General features: G+C 42.2%; 1 protein-coding gene across 1 annotated transcript in view; it reads left to right on the top strand.

Annotated features, from left to right (window-relative positions):
- The window catches only part of SLC7A6 (solute carrier family 7 member 6), a 36,300-nt gene that overhangs the window by 8,226 nt on the left and 5,956 nt on the right, over nucleotides 1-22,118 (top strand). Inside the window, exons 2-7 of the mRNA XM_018566371.1 lie at nucleotides 2,860-3,396; nucleotides 6,862-6,987; nucleotides 8,537-8,681; nucleotides 10,393-10,516; nucleotides 17,673-17,776; nucleotides 19,673-19,769. Of these exons, the coding sequence (XP_018421873.1) occupies nucleotides 2,889-3,396; nucleotides 6,862-6,987; nucleotides 8,537-8,681; nucleotides 10,393-10,516; nucleotides 17,673-17,776; nucleotides 19,673-19,769 (1,104 nt within the window). The 5' untranslated portion in view covers nucleotides 2,860-2,888. The remainder of the gene's footprint in view (nucleotides 1-2,859; nucleotides 3,397-6,861; nucleotides 6,988-8,536; nucleotides 8,682-10,392; nucleotides 10,517-17,672; nucleotides 17,777-19,672; nucleotides 19,770-22,118) is intronic.

Here is a 22,118-nt window from a genome sequence, read left to right as displayed (position 1 = left end):
ATGCTGCTATAAGCACTTACCTTATTTGATGCCTCTTGATGCAATCTTCCTTCTTCCTTCCACTCGATTCCAACATTCCCTCCAGCGCTGGTGCCGGTCTCTGATCCACCGCATACTCCTCATGTCCCACGGAGTCTGACCCATGTGCGCTCTCCCAGCTGCCTGAGTGCGTCTATTCACTTTCATTTTTCCTTTTCTCCTTTCCCCTTCGGTGTTCTCTACTGCGCATGCACCCGCACACTTCCTCTTTCACAGCCGTTAAGGAAATGGGAGTTATTCAGCCGGTAGCGAGCGGCGCTGGAACAAGTCTTTTTTCTTTCTTTTTCTTTCTTAGCATGGGGCATATATCTACATTACTGCTTACTAGCCGTAGATATATGCCAAAAGAGACTTTCATTCTACTTTAGGTAAATCTCAAGCTTTACCTAAAAGGAAACCTGTCCTAAGAGAAACCTGGAAGCTTCCAATGCTAACCCCTCCTCCTGAAATGCTAGTTGTCTGGCTGTCCTGCTGATCCGCTGGCTTTATTACTTTTAAAGTGACACTAAACCCAGGAGTCTGCATTTTTATGCAACACACCTCATTACAGCATTGTGTGCAAGGCACATAGAACACAATTGTTTCAGTCAGATTAATGCAGGTCAATGTATAATATGTGAACAAGCTCCAAGGCTTCATCTTTTTGGTTTTGGATGGCGTGGGGAGAAGGGTGAAACTCTTTTGTCATGTTCTGTGTCCCTGCTGGGAAAGATTCACCCCTCTATTTGTTCTTTTGACCATTGTCGCCGAGACAGAAAGTAAGGGGAAGTCCTAAAAATTTTTTTTAAGGGCCTATTCAAACCTGTGCATTTCCTTTTGCAATCAAACGTAAACATACCTGCAGTATTTTTGTCTACACACCACAACACATAGTAGTGCGTTACAAAGTATTGCAGATGCAAGGGGGTGTTTTTAAAAAATGAATAACACCACAATGCACTAACACTTGTGTTACCACAACACATACCGTAGGTGTGAAGCCTAAGGGCCAATATTACATCATTGTGCTCCAGTTCTAAATCACTGTAAAGCATGTTTCGTGTTTTGCACGCCATTTAAATGGGAGGCTGGCACACCCTAAAAACACATGTCTGCTGCAACGCACTGAAGTACATGACAATACACTGTATCCTCTGCGTTGGATTACACTGCACAAGGAAAAAATGCAGCCTGCTTAATTTTCGCGTTTTTATATTTTTGTTCTGCAAGATACTGCAATGAGCAACCATTCATGACCATGCATGGATGGTAACCTGAAAGAAGGTAAAGGAAGCCTTCCACTGGGAATGTCTGGGACAGGAAGTGAGGGATGGTCTGCCTAATGTGACACAGGAGCAAAAGATAAACTGACTGGTTTTAACTAGGAATCCACCGATATATCGGCCGCCGAAACATATGGGCCGAAAATGGCACTTTAGGCAAAATGCCGAAAGTGCAATTTTTCTGCTGAAATAACGGTGCATCCGTGCTTTCTCTCTTACCCACTGGGTGCTGCTCTGTATCCCAGTGGGGAGGAGAGAAAGTGTCACAGGCAGCTGAGGGAGGAGAGCGCGGTGAGCGGCCGGTGTCTCTCCTCCCCGCACCGCTCAGCCTCCTGTGACAGATCAGGAGAGTGGTGTGGGGGCGGAGACAGCCAGCGTTGTCACAGGAGGCTGGCCGGCGGTGCAGGGGAGGAGTCAGCTGTCAGATCGAGCTCCCCACCCCGCTCGCTCAGCCTCCTGTGACTGCCGATCCAGGATGGAGAGCTGGTGCAAACACTCAGCGATCAGTGATTGCCGAGTGTTTCAAAAAGAATTGAGGCCAGAGTATGCTTACTGTGTCCTCAGGTATGAATGAATGGGAAGTGATCTACATCACCTGCTGTTCATTCTTGATTGTGGACATGATAAACACACTATCTCCTCATGTTATAAATGAACAGGAACACTCAGTAGAGAGGATTCCTGTTTATTTATAACGGGATACAGAAAAGGAGATTGAGGACTCTGCGTTCTCAATCTCTTTTTATTTTAACAGGGAAATATCAGGAATCTGTTTAGACCCCTAATATTTCCCCAGAGCCCCGACAGTAAAATAAGAAAATAAAAATATTTAATAAAAATAAAATAAACAAATTGTAAAAGTTTATAAAAAATAAATAATAATATATATTTTTAAAAAACATTTTCGGTTTCGGCCCGACATTTTCATTTCGGTTTCGTTTTGGTTTTAAAATTTTAATTTCGGTGCACCTCCTAGTTTGAACCCTTCCCAACTCTCTATCCAAAACTAAATTTAAAAAACAAACAAAATTGGCTTGACATACACTTTAACGATATAGGACACATTTTCATGTAACAGGTTGCATGAAATTTGATCTTGGGCATAATTGTTTCAATGAAGAACTGAGCCAACTGCAAGTGTTGTAGGATGACGTTCTTTGGGCAGTTAAGGTTACACATTGTAGTATTGATGATGGAAGGTTCATTTATGATCACACATTTGAATAATGAAGATGTGTAATCTTGGAAGCTTTACCTGTCAAATGATTGTGGGTGCCAGGCCTGGTGTTTATTTGTCTCAATCTGCTGACCTCCTGGGATTCTCACATACTCCAGTCCCTTGGGTGTACTGGGAAGCAAAAGACATCCATAGCACGTCAGTAAAATAGGATTCACAGTATGTGTGGAATTAAAGGTGGCTACCTTTTTATAGACCAACATAATTACAAGTAATACCTGTAAACTTTTTAAAGCATTCCATATTTTAATTTCTCATATTGTATATATTTAAAAATAATAGGTTGACTTTTTAATTAATTTTATTTTTCTTTCTTTCCAGATTGATTTCAGACACTTTGGACTTTCATCATGGATGAGATGGAAGGCCAGGCGGTGCCTCTCACTTCCTCTAGCCCTGGAGATGCTACAAAAAAATCCAGCACGGACTCAGACAGTCCTCCGGACACCATGCAACTCAAGAAAGAGATCACGCTGCTCAACGGGGTCTGTCTTATTGTGGGCAACATGATTGGCTCAGGGATTTTTGTGTCTCCTAAGGGAGTGCTCATTTATTCAGCCTCTTATGGGTTATCATTAGTCCTCTGGACAGTAGGGGGTATTTTCTCAGTGATTGGAGCTCTGTGCTATGCGGAACTTGGTACCACAATTACAAAGTCAGGTGCAAGCTATGCATATATCCTTGAGGCTTTTGGTGGGTTTGTGGCCTTCATCAGACTGTGGACTTCTCTGCTCATCATAGAACCCACTAGCCAAGCAGTCATTGCCATCACTTTTGCCAACTACCTGGTACAGCCTGTCTTCCCCACCTGTGAACCTCCGTACGTGGCCTCCCGACTCATTGCTGCTGCCTGCGTATGTACGTAATTTTGTATGTATTGTTTCATTTTTCTAAAAATTTCATATGACAAAATCTTAACTTGTGGGAAACCCATAAAATATTGTCTTAAGTCACTGTGCAGGGCAACACTCCCTGTGTGAATGAGGTTCCTTTCTCATCAGCATAATTGCATTGAAAGTGGGTAAGAGAACAGAAGAGATGACTATACAGATATTCCTATCCTAATGACGTGTAAGTTTCTTTGTAGTTTTGGATAGAGTGGAGAGAGATTAGAACTCCTGTCATTTTTTGTATTGCGGTCTGTGCCCCTGCTAGGGAGATTTATCCTCTATTTATCCCGGTGACCAAAACTGACCAAATTTTGAGTTGTCATCAGAATATGAATAGATGGGAAATCTTCCAATGTGGACACTAGTTCTGATGACCCTGCTGACCACCAGGGATTTCCCACACATTGAAAGGATTTCCACTCACTTCCTGTTGTTGCTATTTGATAGGAAGTGATGGGAAATATACCCAATGAGACATGGGGGGGGTGGGGGAGACAGAAGGGTTATAACCCTTCCTTACACTATTCAAAACGAAGAAAAAAGGTTTGGCTTCAGTTCTGCTTTAGGTTACAGTCGCATCCTCACATGGGTGTACATTTTTCAGGTGCTTCCATTGATGTCTATTGGGGCCAAAAATGTCTGAATCTACCCCATAAGAAGCTCATGTACTTTTTGGAGGGACAAGCTTCAAGTAAAACTACACTTAGGTGTGAACAGGCACCATGGAATATAATTTGAAATCCACAATCGATGTGTCCAGAGTGAGTGATTGATTCCTAAATGCTGTATGTGATAAGATTACAGGCGATGTGCTGACATCTAATCATTAAATTGAACGGGTGACAGCTGCTGCATGTAAACAGCTGATTAGGGATTCCTGCTGCAGGAAAACGCATGTTCCCAACACAGGAATCCCTAATCGCTCCTAAAGATATAGGTGTGAATGGGGCCCTTATACGTGCTTACAAATTTTACCTAGCCCCCCCCCCTCCCCAAATAAAATTTTTCCCAGCCCCCCCCCCCTCCCCAAATGTAATCTTAAGTAGGGGGCTGGGGGAAGGAATGTATACTAATTAACCCTTTTGTACTGTGCTGTCAGATCTCATTATCAGTTGTAAACTGGATCTGAACTTTGTCTGACCTAACAAAAGGGTGAAAGACTTTGACACAAATGAGAGGAAGCTCAGTCTGGCCCTCTAGTTTAACTTTTCAATTGCTCAGAGTAGCCTGCAGTGTGCCCAAAGGCCTTCACCAAATAAAACATCTAAAGGGTACGCAATACATTTATTTTTATTTTTTTTAATGTTTGCTGTGTGGATGGGAGCACATAACAAACAAACAGGAGGAGATTAAGGGGTGATATGATTTCCATGTACAAAATGTTCAATGGTGGTAGCAACATTAGCGATAAACTGTTTAAAATTAACTCCATTACAAAAACTAGAGGCCACCACCTAAAATTGGTGGAAAAAAAATTCCAGCACAAGGGGCGAAGGGGGTTCTTCACAGTAAGATCAGTTAGGGTCTGGAACTCACTGCCACAGGCGGTGATTTCAGCAAATAATGTGGAATTGTTCAAGAAACTTTTGGACGATTTCTTAAGGGACCGTAATATACAGGGGTACAGGTACTCCTAGAATGAGATCCTAATAGGTTGGACTTGATGGACTAATGTCTTTATTCAACCTCAAATACTATGTAAACATATAGTGGGGTTTTCTTAATGGCACTGGTGGGGGAGGACAGAAAAACACCTCCCATTCACAGGAGCAGCAGTATGGACGGGGCTCAGAGCTTCAGTCTTCTATAGTCTGAGCCCCGCCCCCAGCTCCCTCTGCTGTGTGCTCTCTCCGGAGCCTGCTGGAAGCCTGCACTGTCCCTGAAGCGGTCACTGGATGAGATATTTACATATGAATGGGAGGTCGGTATTTGCATATCAATGAGCAGCGATCCATTCATATGTAAATCGTGCGGGTAATTGATATGCAAACCACCCCCTTCCTTAGGGCTCACAGTACTCTTGGACTGCATGGCACTCCATGTAATGAAGGAAGTACCACCCACCATTGCTGCTAAGGAAACAAAACCAGCCTGAAGACTGCAAGAAAAAGGTTAATGTTTAAGTATATGTATGGTATATACCTCTGTTAAATTGGCGGTCATTGTGAATTATTTCGTTACATTGGCAGTCAGTGTATAGGCCTCCATTACATTGGCGGTCAGTGCTGTTAGTTATGCTATCTTTAGTGAAGATCTATGGGGGTTGTCCTTGTATTGGGGTGCTCCATGGTAATAGACATGGGGTGTCGGTGCCTGCGGCTTTACATATTGGGCTTCAGAAGATGGTCATTTTTCAAAATTCTGGATTTGTTTAGTGTGACATGGACATCTTCGTTTTGCTTTCTGGAGAGGTACACTTTGGGGGGTGTTTTTGTATTGGGGTGCTCCACAGTGAACTATTTGGGGTGTCTTGCTTGTGGTTTCGCATATACAGCACTAGTAGCTGATGGTCTTCCTTTTTCTAAATGCTTCTGAGATAATTGGTTTGACCTGTAACATGGATATCACAGATCTCCTATTAGTTTTAGAGTGCTGCTTTCTGGGATGTCTTTGCAGGGCTAGCGCTACCATAAGGATGTTGAGTGCAGAGAAGGGCGACTAAACTGATAAGAGGCATGGAGGAGCTCAGCTATGAGGAAAGATTATCTGATCTGAATTTGTTCTCTCTGGAGAAGCGGCGATTAAGGGGGGACATGATCACAATGTATAAATACATAAATGGTCCATATAGTGAGCTTATAAAGAAAATGATTCACTTAAAGGTCACTGCAAAGGACACGGGGCACTCTTTGGGTCTGGAGGAAAAGATTCTTAACAATATGAGCTTTGAAAATGTGGAATATAGTTCCTCAGGAACTAGTTCTAGCTAGCTCAGTTAACTGCTTTAAAACAAATCTGGATGCATTCCTCAATGCAGAGAATGTTACTAGATATTAACATTTTACAACTGAAGAAATGACATTGTTAATTCAGGGAATATCCGATCGCCTTATGGGATCAGGAAGGATTTTTTTTTTTTTTTTCCAGTCAGAACACAATTGAACCATGCTTTAAAGGTGTTTTTTTGCCTTCCTCTGCTTGAACTTGATTAACCTTCTTTTTTATTTTATTTAAAAAATAATTTTTTTTAACCAGACTAACTATGTAGTCTGTCTGTCAGTGAGTACTGGTATGTTACCAGCTATATATAACTCAGACATACACACATACTCGGACTCCCCAGCAGATCGGTTTATCCTTCTGAGCTGAATAATCTGTGCCGAGTTGCTGACAGCTCATCCTAAGTCTTCTGCATGATTGTGAATATTTTCTCTGCATGTTGGGTAAATTGATGCTTGGCTTTCTTTGTGACAATGTGAACTCTCCCTTACAGGTCTCATCACTTTTATAAACTGCGCATATGTGAAATGGGGGACACGGGTTCAAGATTTCTTCACTTACGCCAAAGTCATTGCATTAATTGCAATCATCATAACGGGCATTGTTAAACTGTGCCAAGGTAAGAGTCCTCGATTTTTGCTTTTATCCTCTTCTGTGTTTCCAGTAAAGTGCTGCTTTTGTTGTGGCTTTCCTCACCTGCAGGATACTAGCTGAGCACATCAGACTGGTGTCTCCATAATAAGAATGCCACCAGCATTCACACTTGATATTATGTAAAAGAAGTCTGTGTGGATTTCAGCATGGGGCAGATGCTTCAAGAGTGGGGCCTAGAAATGCACTTCTTAATCAATATATTGCTGATGGTCCACAGGCTTTTTCCTACCTGGTGATGCTGCAAAAGGTAATATGGGAATGTGGCAGGAGTTTCAGGCTATGTTAAGACCTGAGCAACACCCGGGACCTGCGATCGTGTGCTAGTGCACGCAGAGGTTGCTGCGCAGCCTTATTGATTTCAATGGGTTACATCCGCGCGGCAATCGCTTAAAAAAAGAAGTACCTTTTTTGTGAGACACGCGATGCACGGCTTTTGTTCAATTGCACGGGTGGAATCGTTGCGGAAAACCATGCAGTCCGCCCGGCGCAATGGGTGCCATTAGAAAATAATGGCACCCACAGCACGATTGGCTGTGGTGGGAGCTTCACTATACCATGCCAGTCCCCCAGGCATCCTTTCGCCTTGGGTAGTGTATGTACTGGCACTCCCAACACCTGAGGTGTCCCCAGGTAGAGGATCGTTCGTCTGCTTTTCAGCAGCCTGTTTGCCAAGTGACACCTCTTCCAGAAGAGGCAGAACTTCCAAAATAGGTGTTCAACTGCATCACTTTGCTTGGAACGCAAAGAGATAGTGATGGGTAATGATAGTGATGGCATGATGCAACAACTTTTTGCAAGCCAGGACTGCTTTGTGTACGTGCCGATCTCCCCTTATGCAGTCTAAAGGATGAAGGCACACCCAAAATGAATGGGCTGCCTAATGCAACGTGCCTCAACGCACTAAGGGATGCAAGTTGAAGCACATTGGCTTATGGTGTTGGAACCTTTTGAAAGCAGACGTAACCTGTAACTTGTAAACAGTAGCAGAGGTAACTGCTTATTTGAGATCCCCTGACGAAGCATTGCTTGACCATATGCACTTGGTTATTTCATCTTTGCTGAAATAGAAAGGTGGAAGGTTCAGAGTTCACACTAGCTGACCCTTCCCTGCAGTAGAGATCATATGACTGATTTCTAGTCATTTGGTCATGTGATTCCCTGCTATGGTATCTCAGAGCAGCAGCCCACCATGATAAGTAGTTTGTGCCTTTTGCTACTGTTTGAGTTTTGAAGAGCTGGCAGACATTGGATTTTTGTTTTAAACAATAGGTCCTCTAAGGACTTCACACCATTTGCTTATGCATCTGAATATGGTTAGCAAGGTAGAAGGGGGGGCTGTGTCATCAAATTTGCTTTGCAGTAAATATAAATTGGGCATGCCTGGGTAACAAATGTAATGTCGGAGTGGATGTACAATATAACAAAAGCACTCCCATATCTCATTCCATGTGATGAGCTGTGAGAATCACAAGTTAGCTTTCTGCTTATTTTTGTACTGTGATTTGTCTCCCCAGGCTACACTAAGCACTTTGAGGATTCATTTGCTGGGTCATCATGGGACGCTGGTGACATATCTTTAGCTCTGTATTCCGCCCTCTTCTCATATTCCGGTTGGGACACACTAAACTATGTCACAGAAGAAATTAAGAACCCAGAAAGGTAACAATCATATTTAGAATAGGTCACCTCAGGGCTAGGTGGCAGTTCACTTTAACAGTGTAATTTGTCACTTCTGCAAAAATGCCCTTCAGATATGTAATAGGTTGTCCTGTCTTTAATATCACCCTTAGTAAAGTAAAAAATGATTTACCAACCAAATTTTTCTTTTTTTGTGTGCCTACTGCTACCTCCCCCCCAGCCCTGCAGCCTCAATCAGTTTTTACAGCACTGGACACTTCCCGGAGTGTCCGATACCTGTGCCCCAACTGTTTGTTGCTACAAACCTCCGACCTCTACATCACTGCAGAGTCCAGAAAGTAATAATGGCTGTAAAGACTGATGACAGCTGCAGTGCTGAAACAGGAAGGAGGTAGGAGACAAAGGCTGCTGGAGAAGTCTAACTCTTTTATAGTGCAGGGAGCCTTTCGATTAGACACCTGACGAGGCTTTTTAAGAGTCATGGCCTTATTTAATCTGGATCAAGATACCTGGTAGAGGTAAAGGAAAGGTGTGACAGATTAAGCATGCTTATTTGTATGAAAACTTGAAATGCATAGTAACTAGGTGTTGCCTTATGAAATGAAGTAATTATAGTGTCCTCTTGGAAGATTATTTTGATCCTGAGTTTGATTTATACAGCAATGCAGAATGGCACTGGGTTATAGAGGACTACAAATCTCAGTGATACATTATACAACAATGCCTAATGGCACTGGCTATAGAGGACTACAAATACCAGCAATGCATTATACAACAATGCAGAATAATATGAAGCTACATACTTTGTGCTGTTACGGGTTCCGACCTTATTTCTCCAGCGGAGGGTCTTGGGCGGTCTGTGCGGGTTCTTACCAGGGTCCAGTTGGTCTTGTGGGCGGCTGCAGGCAGCATGGTTCCAGGAAGGAGATGTGGAGCCGGCGCTGTAAAAGGGCACCACAGTTCATAGGAGGGCTGCTGAGGTCCCCCGCTTGTTGGGGACCTCGACAGCCTTCCTGTAAACCGGCGCTGTGGTTTACAGCACTGGCTTCAGTTTAAAAGTTGAAAGTGCCGGTATCGGCACTTGGTTTTGGGGCATTTTTACGAGTACTTGTGAAAATGCACGATATTGGCACCAATACTAGTATCCGTGCATCCTTATTTTCTTTTCTTTTTTTTAGTGTGCACTGAGCTGCTTTAACTGTTATATCCTCCCTTGTGTGGACATCCAAAAGCTCTGAGGCTACTGCTGGGCACCGCCATCTAGGATATGATGTCCGTAGCCCCAGGAGATTCAGAGCTGTCATTAAGTGCTCCTATAGTGCTCCCCTTCACTCCTTCCCCCAGCGGCCCTTATGTAATTATGCACCGATGGAAGCTGCTTTTCTTTTGGCCCATGCTGCGTATTCATTTTTGGATTGTACAGCTAAACCGAGTCGCTGCTATGGAACTGGTATGTGGTAATATGAGCCAGGGAATGTGTGCTTCCATCAGAACCTAATAACATGTGTTGCTTCATGATAGAGACTCATTGTGAGGTCTGTGCCAGCTCGCTCCAACATCAGCTGTGAAATTCTGAGCAGTCATGGCAGCACATGGAGCTAGAATTTCTGATCCGTCATTCTGTGTGTAGAGGTTAGAGACATGGCGACAAAGTAATCTGTGTTTTTGTAGATTCTCTGAAGTGCTTAGTATTGTGTGAACTATTACTAATGCACATTTATCTCTTTTTCAGGAACTTGCCATTATCTATTGGTATTTCTATGCCCATTGTTACCATCATTTATATTCTCACCAATGTGGCTTATTACACAGTACTAGACTTCAATGCAGTTATTGCCAGCGATGCAGTGGCTGTGGTGAGTAGCCCTTTGTGTGATGGTGATCTTACCACAAAAAATCAAATACAGAGTGATTTTTAGAGATCCCCCCCAATACAATCCTGAATGATGCACACACAAAGTAAGGGAGGTGTTGCCTAGCAGCCAATCAGAATTCAGCTGTTATTTTTTTGGAGCTGTTCAGAAATTCATGCCCTAAAATTGCAAAAATAGAATAAGGCATATTAGATGGTTTTAGACTAAATCCAATGATGTCTGGTTTAGATATAGATGATATTTGTTAGGCTATTATATAACCTATTTATAGATTTTGCAGCGATAATTATATAAAGGGTAACTCTTCTTTAAAAAACAAATTGAAAAAAATTATATAAAATATAATTGTTGCAAAGGCCATTTTGTAATTTAATGATCTTAAAAATGACCTTTCCATTTAAAACTAGAGCCGCTGCAATGTTCTAAATCTATCAAAAAATAAAATTCAATATGGCGCCCTGGAGGTGTTCTATACACAGTTGGTGTACAAAACTCCCACAGAAATGTCACTTCTGCTTCTGTGATTGGCTGACAGGTTTTCCCCAGACGTTTTCACTAAGATAGAAGTACAATCTTTGGCATCCCTTGTAATAGGGATTTCATTTTTGGTGAGATATTCCCTAAGGGTCAACTACTACTAGAGGGATGCCGACACTGCACCTTTCCTCAGGGATGCATGTAAATAGAGGAGGATAGCTGCGGCTCTTGACAGCCTGTTATTGCTTTGTACCACTTGTGATTCTAGCCACAAGAATCTGCAGATTCTTGCTGTAGGAACCTGTTCCTGGACCTAGATAGCCCATGTTCATGAGGCCTTTGAGCAGGGGTGGACATATCAATATGGAATTCAGGTGCCAGAGTGTCCAATTCAGGAGTCAGCAGGATTTTTTGTTTTTTTTAGAAGCCAGCATCATTGCTGATTGTAATTTTTAAGGAGCATTGGCTACCTGGCTCCCCGGCCCCTGCCTTAGTGTATATGTGAGTTTTAAAACTGACAGATATTTGCTCTGAAGTTTTGTGATTTGCATAGTGGCTCAAGGATGCCAACTGAACCAAATGAGCATGTACAGTATGTAGTCCCAATGTGATCATTTTATTTGTCCCATATCTATATGGTCTGTAGGTTTTGAGAAGGTGTCAACCATCTGGATTGGTCATGCTTTACTTTCCTTTATAGGCACTTTGAGGGGCTATGGCAGATGTCAGGGTTATACTGGCATCTCAGGGTGTCTGCTCTATTGCAGCATTGTTAATTTAGAATGTTTACATCATTCACTGAAGGTTTACTTTACTGCTTCATTCAGACTTGCACACTGCAAAAAATAGCCATGGTTTTCAAACTTTGGTTTCAGTGAGCTGATAAGATTTCTTAGTATGATGCCTTCCAATCCAGTATATGTATAGTTTACCCAAACGTAGGATGTGGAAGTAATTCACTCGTACTCAGACGGTTATGTAGGCACTCAGGTTTTTTTTTTTTAAACTAATTGAATCAACATATTCAGGCATCACCATCAGACTCCACAGGGATTAATTATGTGCTGTAATGAGAGCGTCAAACATATGAGAAAATCTCTGTATTACTAGACAACAACTTTCTTTTTTACATGTGTGCCACATCCACTCTCGGGGAGAAAATTGTACTGGGTCCGGGTGATCTGGGATGCCAGCCATGATGGGAAGAGGTCTCGCTACAGTTACTTCTCATTGAGACATTTGTCTGTCTGTGGCCAACCTCGGGCATTCATAGTGATTCCTTAACACAGGAGGAGTATGTACGCTGGGTGATCCGCCACTCAAGGGAGTGATAATTGTTACTTGTGAATCGGCTATCTAGTTAGAGAGATTTGTTCAAACCTGGGGCAAATTTCTGTATTTAAAAGTATGCAAACCAGATAAAACCTGTAGCAATGTCCCTATTTCTTTAACGAAATGCTGAAATATGTCCAGCACTGTTTGCAAGACCGAACTAGTAAAGTGGCATCTTACAAGACACAAGTTCATTTCACTGCCAGAAGGGTTTGTAAGAGTATCTGATATTGAAGTTACTTTGAATGGAGCGTACTGAAGATAATTGTGTAGTTAGTGTGCAGTATAATGTAAGGATTAAGAGTTCCAACTTCTTAATGGAATGTGCTGGTAAAATGAGCAATGGATCATATACATCCATAGTCTTGTAGTATGAACTGACTGTGCACTTGTTAAAATGTGGGTGTTTTTCATAGCTGCTTGCCTCTGTGACAGCTGAGTTAATGAAAATTGCCATCAGCAAAGCATACACGTAACTAAAAAAATATGGAAGATGTGGATATGCTACATAAACTTGAATCCAAATGAAACATTCCATGCATGTGATGCATCAAAGGCAAATGTACACACCCCAAAACTTTTAGAGTCCATTTCTCCCTCAAGGTAGAAGGGGGGGCTGTGTCATCAAATTTGCTTTGCAGTAAATATAAATTGGGCATGCCTGGGTAACAAATGTAATGTCGGAGTGGATGTACAATATAACAAAAGCACTCCCATATCTCATTCCATGTGATGAGCTGTGAGAATCACAAGTTAGCTTTCTGCTTATTTTTGTACTGTGATTTGTCTCCCCAGGCTACACTAAGCACTTTGAGGATTCATTTGCTGGGTCATCATGGGACGCTGGTGACATATCTTTAGCTCTGTATTCCGCCCTCTTCTCATATTCCGGTTGGGACACACTAAACTATGTCACAGAAGAAATTAAGAACCCAGAAAGGTAACAATCATATTTAGAATAGGTCACCTCAGGGCTAGGTGGCAGTTCACTTTAACAGTGTAATTTGTCACTTCTGCAAAAATGCCCTTCAGATATGTAATAGGTTGTCCTGTCTTTAATATCACCCTTAGTAAAGTAAAAAATGATTTACCAACCAAATTTTTCTTTTTTTGTGTGCCTACTGCTACCTCCCCCCCAGCCCTGCAGCCTCAATCAGTTTTTACAGCACTGGACACTTCCCGGAGTGTCCGATACCTGTGCCCCAACTGTTTGTTGCTACAAACCTCCGACCTCTACATCACTGCAGAGTCCAGAAAGTAATAATGGCTGTAAAGACTGATGACAGCTGCAGTGCTGAAACAGGAAGGAGGTAGGAGACAAAGGCTGCTGGAGAAGTCTAACTCTTTTATAGTGCAGGGAGCCTTTCGATTAGACACCTGACGAGGCTTTTTAAGAGTCATGGCCTTATTTAATCTGGATCAAGATACCTGGTAGAGGTAAAGGAAAGGTGTGACAGATTAAGCATGCTTATTTGTATGAAAACTTGAAATGCATAGTAACTAGGTGTTGCCTTATGAAATGAAGTAATTATAGTGTCCTCTTGGAAGATTATTTTGATCCTGAGTTTGATTTATACAGCAATGCAGAATGGCACTGGGTTATAGAGGACTACAAATCTCAGTGATACATTATACAACAATGCCTAATGGCACTGGCTATAGAGGACTACAAATACCAGCAATGCATTATACAACAATGCAGAATAATATGAAGCTACATACTTTGTGCTGTTACGGGTTCCGACCTTATTTCTCCAGCGGAGGGTCTTGGGCGGTCTGTGCGGGTTCTTACCAGGGTCCAGTTGGTCTTGTGGGCGGCTGCAGGCAGCATGGTTCCAGGAAGGAGATGTGGAGCCGGCGCTGTAAAAGGGCACCACAGTTCATAGGAGGGCTGCTGAGGTCCCCCGCTTGTTGGGGACCTCGACAGCCTTCCTGTAAACCGGCGCTGTGGTTTACAGCACTGGCTTCAGTTTAAAAGTTGAAAGTGCCGGTATCGGCACTTGGTTTTGGGGCATTTTTACGAGTACTTGTGAAAATGCACGATATTGGCACCAATACTAGTATCCGTGCATCCTTATTTTCTTTTCTTTTTTTTAGTGTGCACTGAGCTGCTTTAACTGTTATATCCTCCCTTGTGTGGACATCCAAAAGCTCTGAGGCTACTGCTGGGCACCGCCATCTAGGATATGATGTCCGTAGCCCCAGGAGATTCAGAGCTGTCATTAAGTGCTCCTATAGTGCTCCCCTTCACTCCTTCCCCCAGCGGCCCTTATGTAATTATGCACCGATGGAAGCTGCTTTTCTTTTGGCCCATGCTGCGTATTCATTTTTGGATTGTACAGCTAAACCGAGTCGCTGCTATGGAACTGGTATGTGGTAATATGAGCCAGGGAATGTGTGCTTCCATCAGAACCTAATAACATGTGTTGCTTCATGATAGAGACTCATTGTGAGGTCTGTGCCAGCTCGCTCCAACATCAGCTGTGAAATTCTGAGCAGTCATGGCAGCACATGGAGCTAGAATTTCTGATCCGTCATTCTGTGTGTAGAGGTTAGAGACATGGCGACAAAGTAATCTGTGTTTTTGTAGATTCTCTGAAGTGCTTAGTATTGTGTGAACTATTACTAATGCACATTTATCTCTTTTTCAGGAACTTGCCATTATCTATTGGTATTTCTATGCCCATTGTTACCATCATTTATATTCTCACCAATGTGGCTTATTACACAGTACTAGACTTCAATGCAGTTATTGCCAGCGATGCAGTGGCTGTGGTGAGTAGCCCTTTGTGTGATGGTGATCTTACCACAAAAAATCAAATACAGAGTGATTTTTAGAGATCCCCCCCAATACAATCCTGAATGATGCACACACAAAGTAAGGGAGGTGTTGCCTAGCAGCCAATCAGAATTCAGCTGTTATTTTTTTGGAGCTGTTCAGAAATTCATGCCCTAAAATTGCAAAAATAGAATAAGGCATATTAGATGGTTTTAGACTAAATCCAATGATGTCTGGTTTAGATATAGATGATATTTGTTAGGCTATTATATAACCTATTTATAGATTTTGCAGCGATAATTATATAAAGGGTAACTCTTCTTTAAAAAACAAATTGAAAAAAATTATATAAAATATAATTGTTGCAAAGGCCATTTTGTAATTTAATGATCTTAAAAATGACCTTTCCATTTAAAACTAGAGCCGCTGCAATGTTCTAAATCTATCAAAAAATAAAATTCAATATGGCGCCCTGGAGGTGTTCTATACACAGTTGGTGTACAAAACTCCCACAGAAATGTCACTTCTGCTTCTGTGATTGGCTGACAGGTTTTCCCCAGACGTTTTCACTAAGATAGAAGTACAATCTTTGGCATCCCTTGTAATAGGGATTTCATTTTTGGTGAGATATTCCCTAAGGGTCAACTACTACTAGAGGGATGCCGACACTGCACCTTTCCTCAGGGATGCATGTAAATAGAGGAGGATAGCTGCGGCTCTTGACAGCCTGTTATTGCTTTGTACCACTTGTGATTCTAGCCACAAGAATCTGCAGATTCTTGCTGTAGGAACCTGTTCCTGGACCTAGATAGCCCATGTTCATGAGGCCTTTGAGCAGGGGTGGACATATCAATATGGAATTCAGGTGCCAGAGTGTCCAATTCAGGAGTCAGCAGGATTTTTTGTTTTTTTTAGAAGCCAGCATCATTGCTGATTGTAATTTTTAAGGAGCATTGGCTACCTGGCTCCCCGGCCCCTGCCTTAGTGTATATGTGAGTTTTAAAACTGACAGATATTTGCTCTGAAGTTTTGTGATTTGCATAGTGGCTCAAGGATGCCAACTGAACCAAATGAGCATGTACAGTATGTAGTCCCAATGTGATCATTTTATTTGTCCCATATCTATATGGTCTGTAGGTTTTGAGAAGGTGTCAACCATCTGGATTGGTCATGCTTTACTTTCCTTTATAGGCACTTTGAGGGGCTATGGCAGATGTCAGGGTTATACTGGCATCTCAGGGTGTCTGCTCTATTGCAGCATTGTTAATTTAGAATGTTTACATCATTCACTGAAGGTTTACTTTACTGCTTCATTCAGACTTGCACACTGCAAAAAATAGCCATGGTTTTCAAACTTTGGTTTCAGTGAGCTGATAAGATTTCTTAGTATGATGCCTTCCAATCCAGTATATGTATAGTTTACCCAAACGTAGGATGTGGAAGTAATTCACTCGTACTCAGACGGTTATGTAGGCACTCAGGTTTTTTTTTTTTAAACTAATTGAATCAACATATTCAGGCATCACCATCAGACTCCACAGGGATTAATTATGTGCTGTAATGAGAGCGTCAAACATATGAGAAAATCTCTGTATTACTAGACAACAACTTTCTTTTTTACATGTGTGCCACATCCACTCTCGGGGAGAAAATTGTACTGGGTCCGGGTGATCTGGGATGCCAGCCATGATGGGAAGAGGTCTCGCTACAGTTACTTCTCATTGAGACATTTGTCTGTCTGTGGCCAACCTCGGGCATTCATAGTGATTCCTTAACACAGGAGGAGTATGTACGCTGGGTGATCCGCCACTCAAGGGAGTGATAATTGTTACTTGTGAATCGGCTATCTAGTTAGAGAGATTTGTTCAAACCTGGGGCAAATTTCTGTATTTAAAAGTATGCAAACCAGATAAAACCTGTAGCAATGTCCCTATTTCTTTAACGAAATGCTGAAATATGTCCAGCACTGTTTGCAAGACCGAACTAGTAAAGTGGCATCTTACAAGACACAAGTTCATTTCACTGCCAGAAGGGTTTGTAAGAGTATCTGATATTGAAGTTACTTTGAATGGAGCGTACTGAAGATAATTGTGTAGTTAGTGTGCAGTATAATGTAAGGATTAAGAGTTCCAACTTCTTAATGGAATGTGCTGGTAAAATGAGCAATGGATCATATACATCCATAGTCTTGTAGTATGAACTGACTGTGCACTTGTTAAAATGTGGGTGTTTTTCATAGCTGCTTGCCTCTGTGACAGCTGAGTTAATGAAAATTGCCATCAGCAAAGCATACACGTAACTAAAAAAATATGGAAGATGTGGATATGCTACATAAACTTGAATCCAAATGAAACATTCCATGCATGTGATGCATCAAAGGCAAATGTAAACACTCCCCCCCCCAGTCTGTCTCCTTTTTGAGAAGTTCCGGTCATCTTTAGTCACCATGATGGATTATTTTTACATATTAATGTGTTCTAATTTTTGGTTTAATCTGTCATGTTTCTGTCAAACTGTCTTATACATTGTTATCTATTTCCTCCATCCAAGACTTTTGCCGATCTGGTGTATGGCATATTTAGCTGGACAATCCCCTTGGCTGTGGCACTTTCCTGTTTCGGTGGTCTCAACTCCTCCATCCTCGCTGCCTCCAGGTTTGGACCCATAACTCATATTCTTGAATAGGTTGAGTCTTAATATCTGTGTTTCAAGGCTTCCTCAATGCTATGACAAGGCTCCTATGATCTGCTGTTGAGATGGAGTACAGGTATTTCACCATGCTGACATCTGTGGGCCTGCAATTACATGACCAAATAGGTTGTACTGATATGCTCTAGTCATAAATGTCATATTTAGTGGTGGCGTACATACAGCAGAAGTGAATTATGAGCTGAACACTCTTATGTTGTATTGAGTCCATTGTTTATGCTGCAGCTAGTGGTCAGACAATCTTTATCCAGCTTGCATGCTTTGGCTAGTTGTGAAGTGTTCAAATGACTAGCTACTGTTATGAATGCTTGTGGATTTACTCTCCTGACACTAGTGGTGGGTTGCAGTATGCAGCCGGCGTATGGTAAAAGACACCTCTAATAAGAATACATCTAATAAGAATACATCTAAACATTAACAGGATGACATTAAATTTGCTAAAACACAGTGCATCGAAAACAACTGCAATGTTCCTTTTATAAAACACTGTTTTCATATTTTAATTCTTATTTGGGTCTTAGTGCTGTTAATGTCTTGCATGCACTTTGCAGCCACTTCCTCTCTTCATGCACTCACTCGGGAAGCAACTGTATATGATTGCTGTGGACTGGCTTCCTAATACAGACGGTGGCAGAACATGCCTACCCAATGAGCCTAGACACAGCTGCTTATAGTCTCCTCTGGCAACGCATGTGGCAGGGTGACAATGCAAGGGCACAATTGTAACAGGATGTGCCCGGACAAGGATCGGAATGACAGTACCTGCAGGGATTATTTTATTGAAGCTGCTGATTTAAAAAAGTAAAATTACTTTTGAATTCACATTAACATGTTAAAGATTATATGAAGCACTAGTATTGGGTTTACGCTTACTCTAAAGAAGAGCTCTGGACAAATAAAATCTTAAAGCCGACATTTACACTCAAAAATCAAATTCCACCAATGCATCCCTCCATTTATAATGATTAATAATAACATAGGCATGTCAGGTGTAAAATGCTGTGATTTTGAAATACTTACACTTGCAGAGCATTCACTTCCTGTTTTGAAATGGAAAAATGACTTCAGTTTGTCAAAGCAATGCACACTGTGATTGCCTTGTCATCAGCAGAGCATTGCTGCGAAATCTCATTTTCCTCCTCTGAGATATGTGCATGGTCACATGTCCTAGTCACGTGCCAGATTTTCAAGAAGTAAAGGGAGATCTGGTAACCTGCCCTTAGTAATCATGGCCACTGTCAGAAGAATTGGGAAGAAAAGAGAAATAAGGTATGCAAAGAATATAAAGCCGGCAATTATCTAGAAGTACGTGCTTGTAGATGTCATTACTAAACATTTCTAAAGGTGTGTTTGTCATTTTGAAGATATGGGTAAAGGGAGCTAAAATAACAATGTTCTACTCCCCTGAATTGTGATCCCGCCTGGCTCTTAGACCGATCCCTTCAGCCTCACTTCCCCTCCAATTCTGCAGTCTAAGGTCCCGTGAGTCATCAGGTCCAATACAATGTATGGGACGTGAGGATGCCGAGGGAGATGCCATTGCTGGAGCGGTGAAGTAGACCTCTGTCCTCCTGCAGGGACCGGTCTAGCTGCCTGTTGGGATCACAGTTTAGGGGAGTATATCTGTTATTTTAGCTAGACAAAATAAGGGCTTATCCCTTGCAGTGCCGGGGTAGCCCCACTGCAAGGGGTAAGATTCTGTGCCTGGATTTCTTCTTTAATACTACTATTACAAGTAGTAACCACATGCAGTCAGCAGAGTAGAATATTGTTTTTGGTACAATGATCCCTTTTACTGACTATCTTCTCTTTTTTTTTCCCCCCTCTTGTTTGCTTTGCAGGCTGTTCTTTGTTGGGGCGAGGGAAGGACACCTCCCTGATATGTTATGTTTAATACACCTGGAGCGATTCACACCTGTGACTGCTCTGCTGTTCAATGTAAGCATAGTGTACTTTTATGTCATCTTTTTTTTTTTTGGCAGCAATCTGTATAAATTCTTAGAAATTGGGGAACTTTCTAAAGGTGCCCATACACTGCACGATTCTCGTACGAGAATCGCGGGAAATCCTGCGATGGTACGAGAATCGTGCATTGTGAATGAAGACGGTCAACCGTTTCTACGGTCGCACGTCTTTTGTCTAAGGAGCATGCTAGAAAACCAGCCGACAATCTTACGATTTTGGTTGTAAAGTGTATGGCCACCTAAAGAAGTCCAAAGACAGACACATCCATTATAAGATTGATGAGTGATTGCAGATCTGCCCATCTGTGTCATGAGCACAGACTAGCTGCAACTTTTTTTTATCTCCCATTAGCAAGGTTTGTGGTTTAATGTATAACTGAAGCTATTTATTTTGTTTTGGATAGAGTGAGGAGGGATTAGAGCCCCTGTCAGGCTGTATGTGACTCCTTTAGGAAGATTCACGCTCTCTATTTGTCCTGGTGACTGTCCCAAATTTTGGGTTGTCACCAGAACAGGAATAGACGGGAAGTCTTCCAACAAGGACACTTATTTCTGGTGAGCCCCCAAGGATTTTCCTCTCCCATCCTGTTGTGGCTATTGGACAGGAAGGTAAGGGAAGTCTCCCTAGTTGGACATAGGTGGCATAAAAAACTGACGGATTATAACCCTCTCTTTATCCAAAACTTAAAAAAAAGTTTTGATTTCAGTTGTCAAACCTGTCAGTTATTTTAACGTAGAACAGGAGCCCCTATAATGCTATTTAACGTTTATTAGCTAGAAAAGACTTTCCTTTGTGCCTCTTGATTTGGGTCTAAAGCTGACCCCACACACCAGTAGAATTTAATTCAAAGAAATGTGTTTGATTTTCTAAAGGTGGTCACACACCTGACAACCATCAAAAAGCTTTAGTCTTGCGATGGTTGTAAGGTCATTAAAAAAACGTACGATCTGCCCATCTTGGACAGGCAGATCATACTTGCGATAATCGCAAGCCAGCCCCGATGAGGGGCGGGCTTACGATGACCGCAATTCTGAACGGGCAGTGTGCTTGCGGCAATTATCTTACGATCATGCCACAAACCAGCCGAAAATCGTACGATTCTCGGCGGGTTTTCAAACATGTTCGTAAGACAAAGGTTGTGCGACCGTACAGTAGAAACGGTTGCACGCCTTCCAAACACCTTGCGATTATCGTACGATCGCAGGATTTCCCGCGATTATCGTACGATCATCGTAAGGTGTGTGGGCACCTTAACAGCTAATGGGGGAAGTGAACCGCTGATCATTTTTGACCGTAGTGATGAAAAGAATTTAAAGGAGCAGAATGGAGATTTTTTCTCAAACCAAATTCAAACAGTAAATATTTAATTCCAAATGGAATGTTTTAATTAAATAGCATTCTACAAGTCTCTGATGGCATTATGTAATAATAATAATCATTATTATTATTAATGATTTTATATAGCGCCAACAGTTTGTGCAGCGCTTTACAATATAATAAAGACATTACAATGTTCCATTATTAATATTAGGGATGTCCCAATATCATTTTTTCAAGACCAAGTACCTTCCCTCAGGTACTTGCAAATACCAATTACTGATACTTTTTCTTAGAGACATTTGAAATTTTTTTTTTAAACTATACAGACTGAGGATTTTAGGGCAGTTTGTTTATAATTATGAAGAACTGTAACTCAATCCATAATTATACTTGCCCTGATACAAAAAATTATTTGAACCAAAACCGTATTTGACCGTGCTTCTTCAAGCGCTTCTCATTGGTCAGCACTAGGGATGCACCGATACCGGTATTTTGGTACCGAGTACGAGTAACGATAATTTCTTTTCGGTACTCGCCGATACCAATTACTGAGTACCGGAAGTCCCATTCAGGAAGCCAGGTGGCGTGTAATGACTCTCCACCTGGCTTCCTGAGTAGCCGGGAAGCAGGGCAGCGTGTAATGACTCGCCACCCGGCGAAGAAAGCCGTCCCAGCCTGTCCCGTCTCACCTCGGCATGTCCAGCCTGTCACCCCAAGGGGCCTCTCCAGCCAGGAACGGTCTTCCTCCGGTACCCAGCCAAAGCCGTCTTGCTGGCCAATCATGGAAGCCGGGCGCCGTGTAATGATGCGGCGACCTGCTTTCTGATTGGCCGGGAGGCCGGCTCCATGCTCCCTCGTCATGAGATGACGAGGGAGCATGAAGCCGGCTTCCCAGCCAATCAGAAAGCCGGGTAGCGCGTCATTACATGCTGCCCGGGCTTCCTGATTGGCCGGGAAGTCGGCTCCATGCTATCTCATCACAAGTGACGAGGGAGCATGGAG

The sequence above is a fragment of the Nanorana parkeri genome, unplaced genomic scaffold (genome assembly GCF_000935625.1).
Source record: "Nanorana parkeri isolate BGI_ZX_2015 unplaced genomic scaffold, ASM93562v1 scaffold943, whole genome shotgun sequence".
In the NCBI taxonomy this organism is placed as follows: domain Eukaryota; kingdom Metazoa; phylum Chordata; class Amphibia; order Anura; family Dicroglossidae; genus Nanorana; species Nanorana parkeri.
Note: the sequence above shows the minus strand (reverse complement) of the source record. Positions and strands in the feature narration are given on the sequence as shown.